The sequence below is a fragment of the Hippocampus comes genome, unplaced genomic scaffold (assembly GCF_001891065.2).
Source record: "Hippocampus comes isolate QL1 unplaced genomic scaffold, H_comes_QL1_v1.1 scaffold85, whole genome shotgun sequence".
In the NCBI taxonomy this organism is placed as follows: Eukaryota; Metazoa; Chordata; class Actinopteri; order Syngnathiformes; family Syngnathidae; genus Hippocampus; species Hippocampus comes.
The window spans coordinates 3359556-3380905 of NW_017805540.1; the positions used below are offsets into that span (position 1 = coordinate 3359556).

Below are 21350 nucleotides of genomic sequence, written 5' to 3' on the forward strand. Positions count from 1 at the left end.
TTTGCGGAGAGGGGCGTCGCCCTCATCAGCGCGTTCTGCGGCGCCTTTACGCGCGACGAGGAACAGCGACAGCACCTTCTGCAGGTCGTGGAGCGACACCGGGCGTTGCACCCGTGCGCGAAGTAGGCATGGGATGGCACGCACGGCGGATTTCGTTTTTTTTTGCGGTCTAACAGTGTCACTAGTGTTGATGGCCATTATAGACAGATGGACAGATAGATAGATGGACCAGTTAACATGGACCAACAATCTCACCAGTGTTGCAGGATCACCACGGTTGCCTTTTTTGCAATACATGCGTTCCTGTCTTCCGTCTTTGAATTATTGCAAGTGTGAACTGAGCAAAACAAAATCCTTACTGTACGGGAGAAACCGTACTACCATTCAGCCCCGTAACATTCTTTCCATAGGGGAAACTTTGGTCGCTCTGCGGGACGGGATAAAATTATCCGATCGGAATAAAATTTTGCACACATCCTTGTGTCATAGTATCGACAAGATTTCCGACCCGGCCCGACGAATCCGACAAACTTTTCCAAAATGGACCACCCTAATATATAATTAAGTATCAAACCATTTTACTCCACAAAATAATTGGAGGTCCTTTCACTAATTCCCCATTAAAAGGGCAACAACCTTTAAATATGTGTACCCGTACCCCTGGTTGGGAATCACAGCATTACCGTAACACGCCGCCAACATGCTGCGAGGGCCAACTTCAAAATAAAAGGCTAACACGGCACTCATTTCCATGTATTATTTGTTCGGCTTTCATTTTGAAGGAGGCCCTCACAGTCCATCGGCATCGTGCTAGCGCATAGTATGAACAATTTTTGTAGCGGCTGGCTTGACTCATCTTCCCGATGGCACTACTTCTCGAGGGCTCGTTTCACCCCTACATTCCGACGTGTTGCAGACATAATGGCCTCAGACAACCACGTCTACTCCATGGAGACTTCATTCTCTGTACTATCCTCCCCAACCTGGGCAGAATCTTCCCACAGCTTGTCACGGGATTGCTGGCAGGATGAAGGGACTTGGAGGCATATGCGACTTTCCATCTGTTGCTCGCTTGTCGCGATCCAAAAACCCCTTCCTCGGTCGTCGCTGGCCATCTGTTTCCAGCCTTACCCCACTGGCAGGAAACATGAGCACTTCCAAGCGACATAGGATAGGATGATGATGCACACTTTGGAAAAAAAAAGCGGGGTGTGGGGGTGAAATTTGATTGAGCTTCCTGAGAGTTACTCAATGTAAGCAATTAATGAATACCACAGGGTGGATGAAAAGCGGTTGAGAGGTTTGTTGTTGGGCACTGCAAAACAAACATCAAATGAGAATTCTGCCAATGATACATTCGAGCAGTGATTTGGCATGATTGCTACTTGGCAACAGTTGATTGAACTCCTGTAGTTGATTCAGTAGTAACTGCAGTAGTTTTCCGGCCTGAAGAAGAGCAACACGGTATGCTATTCAATGTGGGGCTATAACCAAGCAGAGTTTCCAAGAAATGTTATTCTACAATCAATTTAATTGACTGTCAAAATGATCAATAAATATTTATGATAATCAATGAATCGTTAAGACACCTTTTTTCATTTAACAGTTCCAAATGGTCGGTATTTGGGCCTCACAACAGTAAACAACAAATTTCAAATTAAAACTCGATTTTAAAAATCTGATTAATCGATTAATCGACAAAATAATCAACAGATTAATCGATTTTTAAAATAGTCTTTAGTTACACTCCTACTGAAGATTGCAGTTTAGAGGAAACTGTCGCTTGCCCTCATCATCAAATGTGTGTAGTATGTATTATTCTGCCCCCTGGTGCCCAATGCACACACACACACCAGAATGAGCAGCACAATGCCCATTGAATTATCATGTTACACAAACTGCTTAATTATTGACATTCCAATGAATTGCGTGCTATTTTTCTTTTGAAAACAGTTTTTGCAGGCGCTGGAATGGATTAGTGCCATTTCCAGTCATTTCTATGACAAGAAATGATTTGAGACAATGTAAATGTGCATCCAGTGTATCAATGTGCTACTTTATCCAGAAACAACCATTCACATTTTCCACATATGGGCAATTTGCATTTGAAAAAAAAAAACATCACGTTTCCACACAAGAGGGCCAGAGCTGAGGTTAGAACCCAGAACTAACCGAGAGGCAGACACTAACTATCCTGCCAACCATCCACCAACCTGTCAATCATCTCATCCAATTAACATCAACAACAACAACAACAATTGAAACATTGGTTGATTTCTTGAGTCAAATGTCACTTAGGACTACACGGTTCATGGTGGAGACGTAAGCCATATCAGAATTTGCCATTTGGAACCAAACTGAACTGTCGAGCTCTCCAGCCGACTACATAAAATACATGAGTCAATTTCTCTTTCAGAGTTCACATCAAACAGCAAAGGATGCTAAATACTTCTAACAATTCACTCCCTCCTTTGTAGTCTTCATTTTAGAATATTGTCAAAGTACCATTAATGGATGAAAGTGCTAAAAGGAGCCTTTCATGCGCGGTCGGAACAAGTCATGATGAGAGCAAAGACCTGCGGTCTGTCAGTTGAGTTAAAAACTCTTAAAGCTAATTTATACGTCCATTCATACTGTCAGAATATGATTGAGAACAGACAAGCCACTACCATTTGCTCTTAAGAGATGTGTAATTCTTATCTACGTTGTGGTTTGTTTGTTTTTTTGTTTTGTTTTGTTCTGGGGGGGGGTTTGTTGGGTTTTATTTTTTTTTTTGCTGTTACGTATTTAATTTTGGTTGGTTGTTTCCTGTTTTACTCCCACTTCTGTAAGCTTCATAGGGTGCTACCTTTTTGGAAACAGATTACTTTGATTTGGAGCTGTTGTTACTGGTGTTGAATCCATCTCTCTGTGACGTTTTGACAAAAAGGAAGACAGAATCAGAACTTTGTGTTATTCAAGGAGCCCTGATGTATGACAAAAGGGAGCACAGAGTGAAGATGGAGACTGCTGTGTTAGCTAGCTACTTGTTGGCTAACTTTTTGTGTACCATATACTTGTCTGAAACTAGCGTTGTGTGCAAATTGACTAGTTTGCTGTCGTATGCTTGTCACATGAAACAGTATTGTGGATTATATGTGTGTTATAATTAACATTTTCACATTTTATATTACATTAGTAGCTGGTTTCATTTCTTGCTTGTGAAACAAAAAAAATAAAACATTTCAATTAAAAAGATTTTACTGGAATAACTTGACTGCATGATGATTGGACTTTGAGGTACCACTGTACTACTCTAAGTCTTTGTTAAGAAATAAGCTCGCTCTTGACCCCTCCGCATTCAAAACACACACAAAAAATAAGCTGCCCGTCACTGCGAGAGAGAGCGTCTTTGTTCCACAGCACAATGGAGGACATTCTGCTGCAAAGGACAGGGTCACACATTGAATGTGGCAAAGCTGCAATGTGTGGAAAAGGCACTTCAGGGCCAAGCAGAGACCTCCGGGCCCTCAGTCTAAGGCTCTGTTTACAACTCATCTCCGTTGACCTGTGCTCAAGCGTCAGCCCAGGGAGATAATGAATGAAACTGTCCAAGCTAGTCACACCACAGCCTTTTTTGTCTTCTTGAGAATGTGGAGTATGTCAAGCCCGCCTATCTGGTATGCATCTGTCATGAGAGGGGAAATCTGTTTGACTTCTGAAAATAAACGTGTGATGTAAACGTGAGATGTTAGGCGTGCTTGTTCGAGTATTAAACACTGCTGAAATTTGACATGCGCTGGTTTTCGGATTCTACCGCACATCTGAAAATGTCTCCGGGTGGATGCAAGAAAGAGGCTTGCAATTTATCAATCCCCATTTGGACGAGTCAAGACGGGCGCTTCATAAGGTGCTCGGATGAATCAATGTTTCTTCACATCCACTGAAAGCATGACAGTGGTGCCGCAGACCTCTGAGTCACATGAGACCCAGTCATTAAAGCTATTCCTGCTTTTAGTCATCGGATCAATGTCTTGTCAAATACTGAGCTGCAGAATGTCTGTTTTATGAAGGCTTTTTTTTTGTATTACTTTTGAGTTGAACCAATATGATACAGCAGAATACTAAAAAGATAAAGGACACGTTGAGCAAATCCAAAACTGATCCTGGCCGAGGTCCAACTAAGTACTCTGCATCCTTTTCTAAATTGACATTACAAAATCGCAAAGTTATTCACTTAAAGTCTACTTCAATACAGATGAAAGTCGAATCAAATATCAGGCTCGTCACCGAGGCTAGTACGTGCATAAAATAAAAACAAAACTGGCATATGTCAACATGTTGGCCAACCAGTAAACATTTTTCAAAATCAGCACACAAACAACCACACAAATGGAATCATAATAAATAATTTTCTCACCAATTGAGAGAAATTTGATAATGTCACCGTCAGAGCTCTCAGGGCACACTAATATGCCCCGCCACACTTGTTGGGAATCACTGGGGTCGGCGAATGCAAACTCCCTACTTAGAGCGACATTCATAGTAGTAATTGGTTTGTTTCTAAGAAAAAAAAGAACAAAATAATATCGAATATCAGTAAAAGTAGCTGTAGTGGTCATGGTAGTTCAAATGATGAAGCAGATCATTTGCTAGCACGCAGTTAACGAGCCCAACAATGCATTGAATTTGCCAATGAGTAACTTTCAATAAGGCATACAATAAAAACAGCTTTTTATACTTGTTGATTTCCCACAGCTCAGTTAAACAATCGCCTACAATCTTCATAGCTACTAGCCAATGCAACTTACTTGCAGAACAAAAACAGCTTGATAATATTAGAAATGTTAGCAGTTGTAGTCAATTTGAAAAATAGAAAGTTGCAGTAGTCAGGCAGCTACTCGGAAGCTAGCAGTAAGCTACTCCAACAACGTAACATAATACAGGGTTTTTCCTGCGTTCAAAATTGCGTGGTGGCCACCTCCAGCTACTTTTTTGTGTTGCCCACAGCAAGACCGATTGATATCGCGCAACGTAGCATAGTGCTCCAGCTGTGCTGATTGAGCGATTGCCGTCACTGTGTGGCAGCTTTGTATTTTAACTGTAGTGGCAGCATTGCGCCACTATGGAGGCGCTATATCAACAGCAAAGCACAGGAAAGACTTGAAGCAACTACCAAAGAAGTAACAGATCGAATCCTGTTTTTCCCTCACTAGTCGGTGCTATCGGCGTCCTGATTTCCCCTCGCAGATTTCACAAATAGGGAAATATTGCCTGCTTTTTTGCATTGAAGCATGTCATAGAAAAATAAGAGCTTCCCTCGTGTCAAAGTAATGTTTATGATTTTTAGCGTTGCAGATACGGCAGGGAAAATCAGCCGCTTTTCTTTAAAAAGTGACCTCGACGAGTCCAGGTGAAACAGAGCAGAAAAATTGAGGCAACAGGCAGTTAAAATATAATAATTCACGGTGGTGACAACGTGGAAATTTGGTCTGAAACACTGGTGATACCGAGGGTCGGAATGTTGGACAGGACGAGTCGGCGGGGCGAGGCTACGTCAATCTGTTTCCAATTAGGAACATAACAAAGCAAAGTCAACGTGTACGTGATTGAAACATGATTTTTGATTCTTCTTTCCATATCGTCTTCAACACACATGAGCCAGTGGTTTTGACAAGCAGGGGCTAGACGTATTTACTTGGCTCAGGCATACGACATGAAGAAGAAAGGCACTGTTATTTATGCCAAAAGCGCTGCGCCCAAACACAGTAGGCAACCACCACCTCCCTTGTGAAACAGCCATCAACCAACTACAGGTGGGACACATTAAAAAGACATAAGGTGACAGCTATTCAAAAAGCAGCAGAAGAGAAGGAGAAGTATAATAAGGGTGGTAGTACTTAACTAATAAAGTTACAAAAACTAAAATAATATAGTTTAGATATATAGTTTAAGAAATTACTTTGTTTTTTTTAAACGGAGGACACTGCAGCGTGCTATTGGAGCACAGGTGGACATGGACCACAGAGCACTTGAAGGCAGCTTCAAAATAATCTATGAGTGTCTCAAACAAAAGTGGCCCCACCACACAAGCTTTGAGTCAATCATTCTCCTATGCAAGTTTTAATAAACGAATGATTTAACATGATAATCGACACGTTGTTATTGGAACTCTTAACTTAAAGTATGTTCCCCAAAAAAGAAAGCGAGTCCGTTCAATTTACAGAATGGATGCATGTCATGGCGTATGGTCAGGATGGTACCACCTCTGCCTCAATTTGAGCCAGGAAAAAGCCTGTAATAGAATGCTATTTATCAATGCAGCCATGAAATAAAAATTGCATATGTAAATAATACTGTATCGCCATCTCCTAATGAACAATTTTAATTTGACCTACCCACTAATGAGCACATCAAAATTAATCATAATGTTAATGCCTCAGGCCATTAAGACTTGCTAGGCTAATGCTACCTACCAACTGAGAATGGTAGTAATGGTACTAGGTTTGTTTCCAAGACAATATACAGTATTTCTTTAAAATGCCAGCAGAAAAGATGAAATCTAGTAAAAATTATCAAGCAGAAGCAATTGCTGTAGAAAGCCACTCTGCCTCAGTCAAACCACGCTTTCTAAGAGATTAAATAACCGACTTACTAAAGGTTAATGCTTTAAAAATTGGGCGGAAACTTGGTTGCTCACAGACAGGATTGCATCTGCCAAACAATCAGAATAAACTGTGCAGATATTTTGCATGCCGGTCACCAGAGGAAGTCATATCGCCTACAGCAAAACAAAATTCCTTTTAACTCTGCATTCTTGCATCTGTGTCATTTCAGCGACTGTGAAAATTGGTGGTGGCCTCATCTGCTGAAATCTTTCGATTAATTTCATCACTTCAGACTTGATTTTGTGCTTGCAGTGCCCCCCCCCGACCCCCATTTTGAATTGTGAAAACCATCAGAGCTGCCTAAAGCACAAAACCCTTTTTTACACCTAGTGTCAACATCTCACGCAATCCATTTGAGTGAGTGACCACACAATTTAGAGACCGCTATTTGGGATCTTAATAACTAAGGCCCAGCATTTTGCATTATCAGCTCCCACTATCCCTGTATAATACTAACTGAGATACTTCATTTCAGACAAAAACCTGCTTCCAAAACAGCACCATAACGGTGATACGGCCAGCGGTATCGACTGACCTTTCAAAAAACAAGAGCTGTCACTAATCCATCATCGGCTTAGATATACATTTTGAAATGTAATGAGGGCCATTGTGAACACTTTCCTTGCCAGTTTCCTGACGCAGATGGCTAGCAATGACAAAAGTAAACTTGCCTTCTCGAATCAAATTGAAAACCCCAAGACGAAACACACACAGACACAAGTGTTTCACTCCTGCTGTCTAGTTTAACTCGAACCTTAAAAGGGGTTTTCACTGAAAATGCATGTCACCCATAAGAGCCATCATGAACAACATTAGGGCCTCGAAAAGCTACAAAAATGTAACTACAGTGATACACACCATTTTTAGCCATCTTACTGTTTTGCGGAAAATGATCATCAAAAGTAAGCAGCAACATTCCAAAAACACTTTATTCAAATACAGGGCGGTCCTCGGGTTTTCGACGGTACCAAGTGAACATATGACATTTTGGGGTTACAAAGCGCATTCACAATGCGCCATTTCGGAATATGCTGTTCTGTGGCACAAGGAGGTGTGCTGTTTTCATCCAACTGTCATACATTCATGGCTTGCAAGGGTTTTCATACAAATATTCTAATTTTGACTTTCCTACTACATTCGCGTTGATGTTTGGATTCTGTTGCCGCCATAGGAACACAAGCAAGTCGTAAACCGCGGCATTTCCTGTACAAGTGGTGTCATTAAAATACAGTTCATTGAGATGTGTTGGTGTTTTGACATTTCTCTTTCACATTTCGACAGTCTATCTTATATTTTTTGCATTAATTGGTATTAGGAATTAGGTCACTTTGAAGCAATTGTTGACACTGTCTGAACTTGTATGCTGTCTGAAGAAGAAAATTGTAACGTCAGCTCGGGAAATGCAGTATACATGCGGCACAACTCCTGTGGGCAGTATTATTTTTATCAATACAGCGCTGGCCTGGAAGTGGGAGTTCAGAACATTCAAAGGAATAAAACAACAACAGTTAATAGATTCACTGATCGTTAATAATTCGGTAAATTATGTGGAATTGATCTTTCATTAAATTGGCCCTGACCAGCAGAGGCGCTACTGAGTCAGAGTGCTGTCTGAATGCAACGTCCACCGTGGGTAAGATGAGCTCCAGCCAAACTATGGCACAAATCCTGTGAGAAGCATCATTCTGCTCAATTAAACACTGGCCTGGAAACAGGAATTTACGACATTCACCGGATAAGAAAAAAAACAAGTCATGGATGAATTCATTGTAGCGAATTCGGTCAATGATGCAAAATTGAGCACACTACCAGTGGACTGTCTGAGGAAGTCAACATGACATCAGCTATAGAAGCACAACACTGCCTTGGAGGAATTAAGAGATTCTCACATATGGTCAAAGAAAATATGATGTATCTATATCAATAAAAATGTATTGTGTTGTATTGTATCAATCAATTAATCAAGTGTTCATTTTCTCCATGAAGATAGTCAAAAGCCCACGGCCCATTCATAACTTTGCTGCTGTGAATTGGGAATTTCTCCATTGCGAGACTAATAAAGGTTTTCTTATCTTATCTTATCTTATCTAATTCTCATTACTTGTGACTTGCAGATCACACATTCTTCACATGATGTTGGCAACTGTCTGAAAAGAAATGTGTAAACAACATTAGAGTAATAAATTAGCATAACAAATTCGGAGGCATCATGATTTCAGCAGACAGCTCCGAAGTTAGAAATCTTTTTTTTTTTGCCTTCCCTATTTGCTCTGTGAGCACACAGCATGTCACTGAGAAGATGTATTAGTCATGTTTTACAATCCCAAGCATCGCTCGGAGGCATCAATGGGCTTTCAGGTGACAGCCCCTTGCACTGACATAGGATCGCTCTATGCTGTTCGGAGTTTCCAGCTTTGGAGGGGGAAAAAAAAAAACAGCCATGACTCAAGGTAGAAGAAGAACGCCCTGAAAAACACAACCTGTTCCCAAGAAAGTTAACGGTCAACTTTGGAGGTGAAAACTGCAGGAGAAGAGCTACATTGCAACCACGCCATGCACATTTTCAAGAAATTCTTCATCTTTAATTTATGTGCTAGTTATGCAAAGGGATAATCGAGGGAGCAAAGCTTGTGCTGACCAGAATATAAAGCAGAAAATACAAAGATTACATCAAACAAAATAAAAAGGGCCATTATGAAGAAATGCGTGTGAGAATAATAGCATGAATGAATTACAGTTTTAACAAAGACTGTAACTGTCTGCAAAAAGTCAGACCTGGTTTTAAATATGGGTGTCCCAATCTGATGTGAATATCACATATCTGTCTGATATCACAAAAAAAAAAAAAAAACAGGTATCGGCTCATATCGGACTGCATCAAAAATCTCCGGTGTAGGCACTCCGATACAATCAGTCCATTCCCGATTCTGCTGTAATTTGTATTTACTGACTTTATTGAAGCTATTTTTCAGGGTCCTTTAATATTTACTGAATCTATTTAATTGTTCTGTGATAGGCTCCAGGGTATACTTTGCAGTTTTTCTCATACCTACTACTCCTGAGTAAATATCACTAGGTCCACATTATAACAAAAGTCTATTTATTTTAATCAGTACCAAGTAAATAGGCGTTTGGGCTGAGGGACATTTGACCACATTCGCTATCTTTTAGCGATCTGCGCCCACTATTAAGTGTCACAAATGACTGACGTTTTCTCTGTTAACTGAGCTCTGGGGGTCAACGTCTAATGAATGTTAAATATATGGAGAATGAAAGGTGTTATATAAGCAACGGATGAAAGCATCCTGTCCGGAGATGTGCCTTCCAGAGCCGGCAGCTTCACAAGAACAAAAATCCACCTTTGTGCTGCATCATCAAGGCTACATCACAAAGATGCACATCAGCAAGTCAATTGGCCTGTTTAGTGGAATATTAATAGAATAGAATGAGCTGATCATAAAGAACAGTTCCTTTGACTCTGAATCTCCTGCAATTAGCTGGACCTCTTCTTCAATTTCCAGTCACGTTGCAAATTTTTAGAGAAGGTGAAACAGCAAAAATGCTTTGCCGACTAGTGGTGCGCGTTATATGCAGTATGTGCGATGGACGGTATACATTTGCCCTTCAGTAAGATGACACTTATTGACATCATCGTGTCTGCCTCAGTGTGAAAAAGGCTTTAAGCAACATCTGACCACAAAGCTGAAGGAGCTGCCAGTCACACATCGGCTTATATCGAACAGTCACCCATTCTCCCTGCTTTCCCAGATTCTTGGGAACTACTGGGTGAATGCTAAGTGCTAAGCTAACTTGAGCCATACAAGCTATGAGCTGTGACTTGTTCTGTAGCGCGGATAAACACAACCTTCCACGGTCACTAATACTTGCCTGGATGGCTGCAATGGACGGTTATATGGCCTAAAATTCATGTAAGGATAATTCAATACCTTTACGGTAATGATAGTGTAACAAAGATTTATAATGGAAGTATTTTGGAGTAGGTTGTATGATCCTTCATCAAAGATAAATAGATGGGGGGGGGGGGCGGGTTTAGTAAAAAAGGAAATAACATGTATTTTGAACATGAATTGTGCGTATTTCAAAAGTAAAAATCTAAACTTTGCACCGGGGTGGGCAAACCAAATAATAGCATACAACAATATTCTATGTATTAATATACTTTCAACCAGGGGTCGGCAACCCAAAATGTTGAAAGAGCCATATTGGACAAAAAAAAGAAATATGTCTGGAGCCGCAAAAAATTAAAAGCCTTATAATGAAGGCAACACATGCTGTATGTATTCATATTAGCTATATTAGCCTACTAAGTTGGCTACAAATACACAATGAGCCTTCATTATTAAAAGTTTTTTCCCTGCAGTGCATCTGGAAAGCAGGGGGTGCACAACCTTTTTTGAACGAAGATCTACTGTTCGATCAAGCAACCTCCCGCGATCGACCCGTTACCACACACACGCGCGCACTCACGCAAGGATGCCATCATGAACAACAGCCATAACAGCCGCTAAGATGAACGAGGCATGGGATGGGACGCACTTTTGCAGCGTGTTAACTATTGTAGCTCACGTATACCGTTTAAAAATGCTTCTCTCGGCCCTCCACATTCCCATTCTTTGCCAGTACCCTCGGTGAATTGTACACGAAACGCTGTTTTTCTTTACAACAGCCACCTGACTGACATCTCACCCTGCTAATAGAAACGTGTGCCGCAGGCTATGACGCAAATCCTCGTTGACAGAAATGTTGAAATTTGAGATTTATTCTCCAAATTTTTACAGCATTGGAAAACGTTAAGAATGATTGTGTCATGTTTGTCCTCTTACAGAAACAGAAACATTTTTGAAAAAGCTCCAGGTAGCCACTAGGGCATGCGGCTCTTGAGCCACAGGTTGCCGACCCCCGCTTTAAACCAGAGAGGCCCCTCCTCTTGTGTGACGTTTGCGACAATGTATTAATTCATCTCCGGTTTCTGGACTTGTCCTGTCTATCATATTTTCTCTCTTGACAGCTACTGCCCGAGCTGGCCACACCACCGTCAAATGTGCTTTAAGACAGTTTTACACTGAGGCAGTTGTGATGACATAATCGACAAATGATTTGACGATTTGGTTGGTTGAGTCCAAATTTTGTGTCAGCCAATCACAAGCCATGGGAGGTAAAGGTCAAGCACCCGATACCTATTCGGTAAACTCGCTAATCTCAAAATCCAAATGAAACTAATGTGCAATATGTTCAATCCAGAACATTTTAGATGCATCTGTAAAAGCGGAACATATGGCAACTGCCCATAACAAAATACGGACAAAGTGGAACACTTGGGATCGCATGTGCAGGTCTCGTTTAGGTCAGGCTAATAAAGATGCAAGAACAGCTCAGATTTGGACAAATCTGTGAGTATTGTACAATTCATTTAATTACATTTTCGTATTCATGATGTTTTAGAACTCTTGCTCGCAGCGATGCAGATTACATTTTTGGCCACTTACGCAAGCAACTTTGATTCGCTGTGAAAGCACTGAATCATCTCGGACCACTTAGTACTCCCACACTGTAGTTTAGCGCTGCCATTTTGTCCACTCCCTGACCTGGTCATTCTTGCATATTATGCTGAATTATGATATGAGCTTGTGTAATTTGCAAGAGGTTTGTCACATACAAGGAAAAAAGAGAAAGAGGGAGGACATTACATTTTCTGTACTACCATTTGGAAATGCAACAAGCATGCAGCACACTAACAATGATTATTCAAACTGCATCGCCAAATAAATTGAAGGTCTTATTGACAAACAAAACCGCAGGGAGACCTTAGTAAGACAAGAATTCATTTTGTAAAGGCTGCAATTTCTATTCAGTCTTTCTTCTGTGTTTGCAACTAAAATGCATGACCCACTGGTTGGTTCCTTAGCAACAGACTCTGAAATGATGCGAGACTGAAGGGGAAAAGAGATTTGGTGCAGTTTCTCTTGTGCAGGTGAAGGCAAGTCAGACACTTTTTGCCGCTTGTGAAAAGCTCTCAAGGTTACAGTAGGGTGCCCATCTCATTTAGATGCGGGAAAAAAAAACAATTGTGCTAAGCTCATGCGGGTTGCACAAAACTACCAGTTAATCCTGTTAGTGTGTGCCTCTGAATGGTGTGGAATACCAATAAACTATTTTGCCTAAATAGGCGAAAGGTTAACGGCAATATTGTGACATTCAAATGGCCACGATATTGTCGTCGTGATGTGACGATATTAAAATCGCCACATCTGTTACATAGGCCAGGTTATGTTCCATTTGTGCAGTTCCACCACACTGCTGGTTAGTTTATTAGTGCAGTTTAATTTGAATTAGGCGTGTTTTGGCCACCTATGTTTAAGACCCATGCTAATTGCATGATGAACGGGAATGAAAAACGTTTGAGTTCCTTCACAAATTGACTAGATTCACAACGTGTGCGTGCATTAGCAAGTAAGTGCCTCAATATTAAGTCTTATTGGTGTTACCAGCTGAATGCAGCATTGTGAACAACATAGACCATGATACGATGTGTCGCTGAGCCAATAGGAGCACTTTTCTTGTCACTGCTGTTATACACAAAAGCATAATGTTGTGCTTTTTTGCCAATGTGTTTTTTTGTCCTACAATATTGTGAGCTTTTTTTTTTCGTCAACTCCTCTGCAATATCGTGATAATTATTGTAACCTGAGGTTCATATTGTGAAAATATCGTATTGTGACGTTTGAATATAGTTACATCCCTAATAGGCAACGGAGGTGAGGAACTGGTTGAAGTCAGCTTTTGACCATTGCAAATGTGCTGTAATTAGATAGGTCCATGAATTGCTTTTTTAAAAAGTAGATTTAGAATTCAGTATTCACCTGTTGCTTCAAGCGTGACCGTTGTGCTTCTGCTCTCTCTAGATGTCTACAGTGCATGAGAGTGATGTAATTTGGCAATGTTACTGGTTGCAGAGTTAAAACACTGCAGCAGTTAAGATTCATCCATCCAACCATTTTCTAATCCGCTTTATCCTCATGAGGGTCGCGGGGGGTGCTGGAGCCTATCCCTGCCGTCTTCGGGCAGTCGGTGGGGTACACTCTGAACTGGTTGCCGGCCAATCACACATGGACAAACAACCATTTGCGCTCACAATCACACATAGGGACTATTTGGAGTGCCAAATCAACCTGCCTTCCATGTTTTTTGGAATGTGGAAGGAAACCAGAGTACCCGGAGAAAACCCAGGCAGGCACGGGGAGAACATGCAAACTCCACACAGGACCTGTGCATTGTAAGGCTGACGTGGTAACCAGTAGGCCACCTTGCCGCCCTGCAGTTACGGTTCATGCAGCAATATTTTTTATTCTCATTTTTAGTCATATGTTTCAGTTTGCTTCAAGCCATAAGAGCAACAGCAGTCCTGACAAAGTGAATCTAATGTTGCCGCAGTTCTATGAAACGCTATTTTACATACTAGTAATGGTCTGAGGATTGTTTAAAACTTTACAAAGATGCAATTATTGCATTTCCAGCGGAGTCATAACCCCGTATGATACAATTCATACTGAGTAAAACTGGAGTTCAAAACAATAATAAAAAGGACTACAATGGAGAAATGCCGCAAACAGCAAGAACCCAGGCAGAGTTGACAAAACTATGTATGGACACACAACATTGTTAAAATGGCTGAAAAATACAGTGTCCTCACATAACTATTTGTAATACCGTGGAGGCTATTCTGTCTGTTGCAACAAAACTTGAAACTCCACACTTGTAGTGTGTCTCCAGACTTCAGTTAATCTGAGAGGCTGCTTAGGTGCTGCTCTTTTGGTTGGCAACAGAGTTCATGAGGGCTTAGCATAGCCATGTATGAACAAAAGCATCTACCAACTTAGATATTTAGTTTCAAACAATTTTCAAAGGGATGCATCTATTTGACTAGGTTTATTTGTCTGAAGTGGATGATGCACATGAAAACTAATTAGGGCACAGCATATGTGAAATATAACAGCTAGCAGGAACCTCACTGTTATTAAATTGTCAAACACGTTTGAGATGGGGTAGGCTGTGGAATGATCGCCTGTCAATCACAAGGCTAATGTCCTACCAAGATAAAGTAAATGCCGAGCCAGCATTTCCTTTAAGACACATGAAGTAATTATTGCCGGCGTTTAACACATCCCATGAGTCTTTGCTATCGGCATGCTGTCTTGTCAGGAGTGCACAGTCGTATTTCAACACAAACAAAATAGCAAAGCTGGGCAATTTGGTTCACAATTCCACTGTAAACTGTAGCATATGTCACTGTATTTTCAGATTTCACGACAGGGTTATCAAAACTTAAAACAGGACCCAAAATGCTTCAAATTATTTTCTTGAGCATCACCAAGGCAAGCTAGTTCTCTGTTGGTGTACATTTATGATCAATGTGTGCATTGCACTATATGTCAAAACGATGACAGACAGTATTTAAAGTAGCTTAGACTACAATATATCATTATTACTAGCACTACTGTATTCATTATAATAGTTTGGGATTTGTAATTGTAGTTAGTTTTTTATTACTTTTGGCATTCGTTTGTTTTTTAATGCAGTTAGCATTACTACTAAGAGCAGGTTTTTATTCACTCTTATAAAAGCAATGATTAGTGACTTAGCATTTCCACACCTTTTAGCCACACTAGCTAGCCAGCTGCAGCCGCAGTTTTCATTTTAGTTCAGTTGATATTAGTTTGATGTTTTTTTAAATATATGGAGTATTCGTTAGGTGCAAGACAACAACAAATGTCACTCAGTCAATTATCAAATGACTGTTTGCTGTTGTTTTTTCTGTAGGAACGAACAGCAAACGTGAATTGAATACTGTACATTTAAAATGAACCCTGAAAGTGGATGTATGATATTGATTGACAGACCAAAACAAAGGCCATTTTCACAATAATTCGTTAGTTTTAGTTTTCGTGATTTTTTTTAAAAGCATTTTGTTTTTTTTATTTATATTTTATCTTGGATTTATTTTATATCTTTTTTTAAATTGTAGTTTTCGTTATTTTATTAATTTTCCAGAACGATAACCTTGTTCGTGCAACTATGTATACACTGCTGTTGACGTATGACATTGCAAACTTTTGTCGCGGTCATGGATCCACACACTTACTGAAAAGTGTGGTACAGTCGGCTTTAATAGCACAAAATGTGGATTTTACATGAGAAAATTCAATATTTTAAATAAAATAAATGAACTATGAATAAAAAACTAAAATGCATCAATTAATGTAACGACTTTATCTGAACACAGCCTTGGATGCCATAAAATTGAAACCCCAGTTTCAGTCATTTTGGGCCACTTAGAGAGAGGGAAAAAAAAGGCAATTTCTAATTTGGGTTTACAAGTTGGGGAAATACTGCTTCAACAATAAAGAATCTTGTCCGAAATCCGATGGCTACATGGATGAAATACATGTCCGATGAACAGCCATATTGCTGTTGGTGAAAATGTCGCTGTTGACTCTGTGCAACTCCCCCTTGTTTCTGTGTAAAAATTTCAGTCATCCGTGCCATGGGAATCCTTAAAACTATGATGATTGCTCACTCAACTCACTAAAGACAAAGGGCTTGTCAAAAAAGATGACAGTGTGCCCTTTTTGAATTTAATTTCCAGTGAGATGAATGACCCAAATGATCCTTGCAAACAGCCAACCTTTGTTTTTTTTTTACTTGCTTTGCTGTGCAATTAATGATACAGAAACTTTTTGGCATCTTTAAAAGGGGACATATCATGGGAATGTGTCATTTTAATTGCTTGCTGTACAAATGGTTGAGTCTCTGGAGTGCCTGCCCACCCATCAAGTGTCAAATTACAAAACCGAGTAAATGTTTTGTGACCTGTCTATTTCCGAAAATGTTTCTTTGAGTGAGCCGCCTGCATGACTGTAAAGCCAATCAATGCTTTTACAGTCTTTACTCAGGGCACCTGCTTCCGCAAGTAGTATTTTCTCGAAAAGCATTTCACATTAGTACTGTACAGACACACACATACACCAATAATTGAGACAAATTTGAGCATTCCAATGAAAGTCAGCAAAAGACTGATTATTGGAAGTCTCTGAAAGATTTGTCAGTGATTTTCCTGTGGTGTGGGCTTTGTTAAGGGGGATTTTTTTTGTCTCCTCGATACCCTTTTGGGACCAACAATCTGAAATGTTCAACCTGTTTAATTTACGTGTACGATTTAAGTGTACAATTGTCAGACATCTGGTTTGGGGGCGTAGACTTATTATTATTTATAGGTGGAGATATTATTGTCGAGTGGTGTGCTGTGTTGGTCAGCTTGAGCACCATACACTTTAAGAGCAGTAAGCACACACACGTCCATTTTCCTCACATGTGGGGTGTCTCACATTTTTTAAAAATTGTTTTAGATGTTAAAAAATCGGTATGCACGTTCCCTGTTTAAGGCACCTGTTTTGATCAATACCAAGAAGAGATTTGTCATGTAATGCTTCCTTCTGTCAAACCGGCAATCTTCTTATTTTTGTCAGAACCGAAAACAATTGATATATTTCATGCAATATCAATTGATGGTGATCATCCGTCAATGCACACAAATATCAGAAGTGCCCCCCCCCCACGTCTGATAAGCAAGATAAACCATCTAAATCATCCCAATGACATTATAACTCACTCCATTACTGCTTCTCCCCGAGTTTGGCCTATCAGTGTGTAAGCATGCCATTAGTTTCACGTGACATGCACTTTTTCACATGGCAGCGAGCTTCTCTGACAAGCGTTCAAATCAGAAAGTAAGTGTGGATTGATGGATGCTACACTGTACAGAAGATATTTGCAGTGAAACAGCAGGGGTGTATTTTAAAGGCTGATTCATATTTGCTTCAAAATTATGAACACAAATATGTTTTTCAGATCCATACATTTATTTACGATTTACACTTTTTTCAGGTTAACAAACATGTGTGTGATTTTCATGTGTTTTTTAAAGTTGTGAGTGCATTTCCCATGAATTATCATTTGTAAATATTCACTTCTGCTTGTGAAATGTTAAATGTGGATTTGTCGATCAGCGGCCATGTGCATTTATTTTTTAAACCAATGTCATGTACCGGTAGTTCCACAATATTCACACAAAGCCATTTTAAACATTCGCGCGTTTAAAGGCTATCCCTTCTCCATCCACTAGGAGGCAGTGTTGCTGTCTCCATTGAACTTTGTCCGCTGCTGCAGCGATGTAGAAGAAGACGCAGCAGCAGAAGAACTTCTTTAGCGTCAAACCAGTTACGATCGTACTTTGTTTCCCGACTTGAGTTAAACAAACAAATAATACATGACAAGATAAATACTCATTTTCTGTTTTTCAATTTCCAGTTTTTAAAAAAAAAAAAAAAAAAAAAAAACGACAGATGGCCCGTTCCTACATTCCGAAAAGAGGCAGTAACACTGCCTACTTGTGGACGGAAGAGGCCATTGCACAGGTGAATGTCTGTGTTTTCGCATGTGATGTTTATCTCAAATATAAATGTGCGCCCAGTGATCCAGAAACACACATTCAACATTTCACAAGCCAAAGTGAATATTTACAAATGATAATTCATGGTAAATACACACACAAAATGTAAAAAGCGTGAAAATCCCACACATATTTGTGGATCTTAAAAGACGTGAAAATCCCAGATGTGTATTTGTGTTAAAACAACATCTCTCCCGATAGATTTTAAACAGCATTTGTGAGTGTACTGCGATTTAAATTGGATTGTTGCAAAACACAAAGAGCGCAAGGAATCATATCCACTCCCTCAAAAGTGTTATTGTTGACGCTGTAGAGCAGTGATCCCGAGTGGGTGTACTGTGCAAAATTGTCCAATTTTATTTAATTGATCCAAATATTATGTATTTACGGTAATGAATACAAATTATGTCGATCTATGCCAGTGACATTTAGTGACAGACAGAACAAACAAACGATTTTCAAGTATATCGAAGAGGTTAGATACTGTAATTATCATGCATGTCTACTTTTTGTGTCATTTTTGTTGAGGAGTGTGACGTGAGATGTTTTCCGATGTAAAATATGCACCTTGGCTCAATAAAGATTCGGAAACACTGCGGTCGTGGGCCCAATGTTTGTTGCCTCCCTTGAATGAATGAGGCTATAAGCCACCTCCACCCCCCCAGAAGTGAAAGTAGCACACTCACCTTCGATGGAGATCACATGCTCTCGGATCTGGTTCTGCAGGGCCAGGTCGTCGATGCGTTCTATCAGGTCGTAGATGGCGTAGATGTTCGGGTGGACCGACTCGAAACGGTGGATCTCCGCCCGGATGGCGGCCGAGTTGGACAACACGAACTGTGAGCCGGCGGACCCGGACTGCGCCGCTTGGCCGGACACCGTGCCCGAGCCGAACTGGCCGGCACCGGAGCTCGCAGAAGAGCCGGATCCGAATTGCGACGGGATGGACTGGGGTACCGGGGCCGGGACGGTGCCCGGGGTGGACATAGCTGGCTGGGACTGCGGCGAGATACCAGACACAGGGGCGCTAGATTGGAAATTCATCTTTTTGCGCGCGTGTGCGTGTCGGACTGAGACTTTGTTGAGTGTTTGTTATTGTTGTTGTTGTTAGCAAGGTAGCAACACAAACGTGCCCACCAGAATATGCTGCTCACGAACAAAAGAAGTCCGCGCGAATTGTGCTGCTGCTGCTGCCGCCGCCGCTGCTGCTGCTGCCGTTGGCAACGGTCGCGTCACAAGCATCAATAGTTGCTCGCCGATTGCAACAAAACGCCACGCTCCTTGCTCATATTCAAACTTGGCCGTGGCGCATAGTCCCTTCTTCGTCTTTTCTGGCCCCCGAGTTTTCTTTCCCCAATAATGCCGCCTAGCACTTTGGACTCCGGGGTGAGCTACACCGGGCTGGCTGGCTGGCTCGGGCCGACGCAGGAGACAATGGGCTCGGCTTGTGCACGGCGGCGCCCCGGTCCGCTGCCTTCGATGGTCGCCTTCAATTGAGAAGCTAATGTTGAGTCGTCCTCCTCCGGTCAAACTAGTGCTGCTGCTTCCTCCTCCGCATGCTCAAACGTCAGCCATCACGTAATTGTACTTGAGATGGGGGAGGGTGTGATTGGATTCGGGTGGGTGGGAGTTTGGAGGAGGAGGAGAAGAGAAGAGGAGGAGGGGGCGAGGGGGCGGGGGTGAAAGTCGCAACAACCATGATAACCTACCTGGCGGTTATGTAAGTGCAGATCTACTGCAAAATGCTAATTCACATACTGCAACAACACGTTGCCTCATCGTTATATATTTATTTATTGTTTGACTCTTAATACAATACATAAAGAGCCTGCACAGCAGACATTAGATTTCATAATAAAATCCCCCAAATTGAAAAGGTGCGCTTTTTTGGGGGGCAAGATTTCATGCAAAGAAATACCGCAAAAGCAGGGGTGGGCAATTAATTTAGCAAAGGGGCAACATGAAAAAAACTGGAAGGCTTACCGAGAGCCAAACCAACACGCTCGCCTCAATTTGGTTTGGATTATTTTTTGCGTATTTTAACCGTACAGTCTTGTTTCAATAAATTGCTCAGTGTGTAGCTATATGTTTTGTGTCATTAGGCAATACCAATTTTGAACAAAATTATATGTTGTCATTAACATTCAAATGCATTGACGAACAAAAGACAAAAAGAAGGGTGAAAAAGAGAAGACTTAAAGATATTTAAAAGCCCCAAAAAATTAAAAGTGGTTTACTAAAATTACTAAAAGAATGCATAGCGCAAGAACAAGATTTTGCACAAAAAAAATTATTATAGAAGTGCTTTCAAAAAAGTGGAAAAATATGGGAAAACATAGTTTTTAACGTGGATTTAAACGCATTTTCACTGAAAGCTAATTCCAGTTCTGTTGGGATCTTATTCCAGTTTTGCATGCAGCATCACAACTAAATGCTTATTCACCAAGTTTGCTTTTGAACTCTGGGCTCTACCAATTAATTTCCCGCTGATTTCCGAACTTTCTATTGCAGGGGTGTCCAAACTCAAAGGTTGATGTCCTGCCTGTTTTCCATCCCTCCCTGCCGAAACACACCCGATTTAAAGGACCGGCTCATCAGCAAGCTCTGAAGAAACAAGACAACAATCCTGAACATTGAGTCTGGACACCCCTGTTCTATTGGGTTTGTATTCAATTAGCATTCTTTTAATGTATTCAGGGCCTAAGCCATTCAGTGATTTATAAAGTGGTGTGATAAATTGGTGTGTGAGTGGCATAACTTTTGAATGTATTCTACAGCTGACTGGGAGCCAGTGTAAAGCATTTAGGACTGAATAGGATCTGACCTCTTTGTTCTGTTCAGAGTCCGAGCTGCAGTGTTGTGAATGAGCGGCAGCTGTTTGATGCTCTTTTGCTGGAGTCCAGTCAGAAGACCATTATGATAATCAAGTCTACTTGGAGATAAAACAGTGGATACGGTCTGCTTGGAGCATGCAACCTCTCAAGATGCATATGTTTTTAAGATGGTAAAAGACTTTTTTAGTGATTGATATATCATTATGACTGCTGATAGTCAGATCCAAATCAAACAGCACCCTAAGGTTTCGGACTTGGTCTTTGGCTTATAAAGACAGTGACTGGTGTTTCCTAACAGCAACCCTCTTTTCTTTGTTGCCAAAAAGAATTTGCTGCAGTACT

General features: G+C 40.8%; 1 protein-coding gene across 1 annotated transcript in view; it reads right to left on the reverse strand.

Moving 5' to 3' along the window:
* Nucleotides 1-19782, reverse strand: part of agap3 (ArfGAP with GTPase domain, ankyrin repeat and PH domain 3) — a 172964-nt gene extending 153182 nt beyond the window's left edge. The window contains exons 1-2 of the mRNA XM_019879020.1: nucleotides 19312-19782; nucleotides 18861-19173 (exon numbers count right to left, since the gene is read on the reverse strand). Of these exons, the coding sequence (XP_019734579.1) occupies nucleotides 18861-19173; nucleotides 19312-19416 (418 nt within the window). The 5' untranslated portion in view covers nucleotides 19417-19782. The remainder of the gene's footprint in view (nucleotides 1-18860; nucleotides 19174-19311) is intronic.
* Between the last annotated feature and the right edge of the window lie 1568 nt (nucleotides 19783-21350).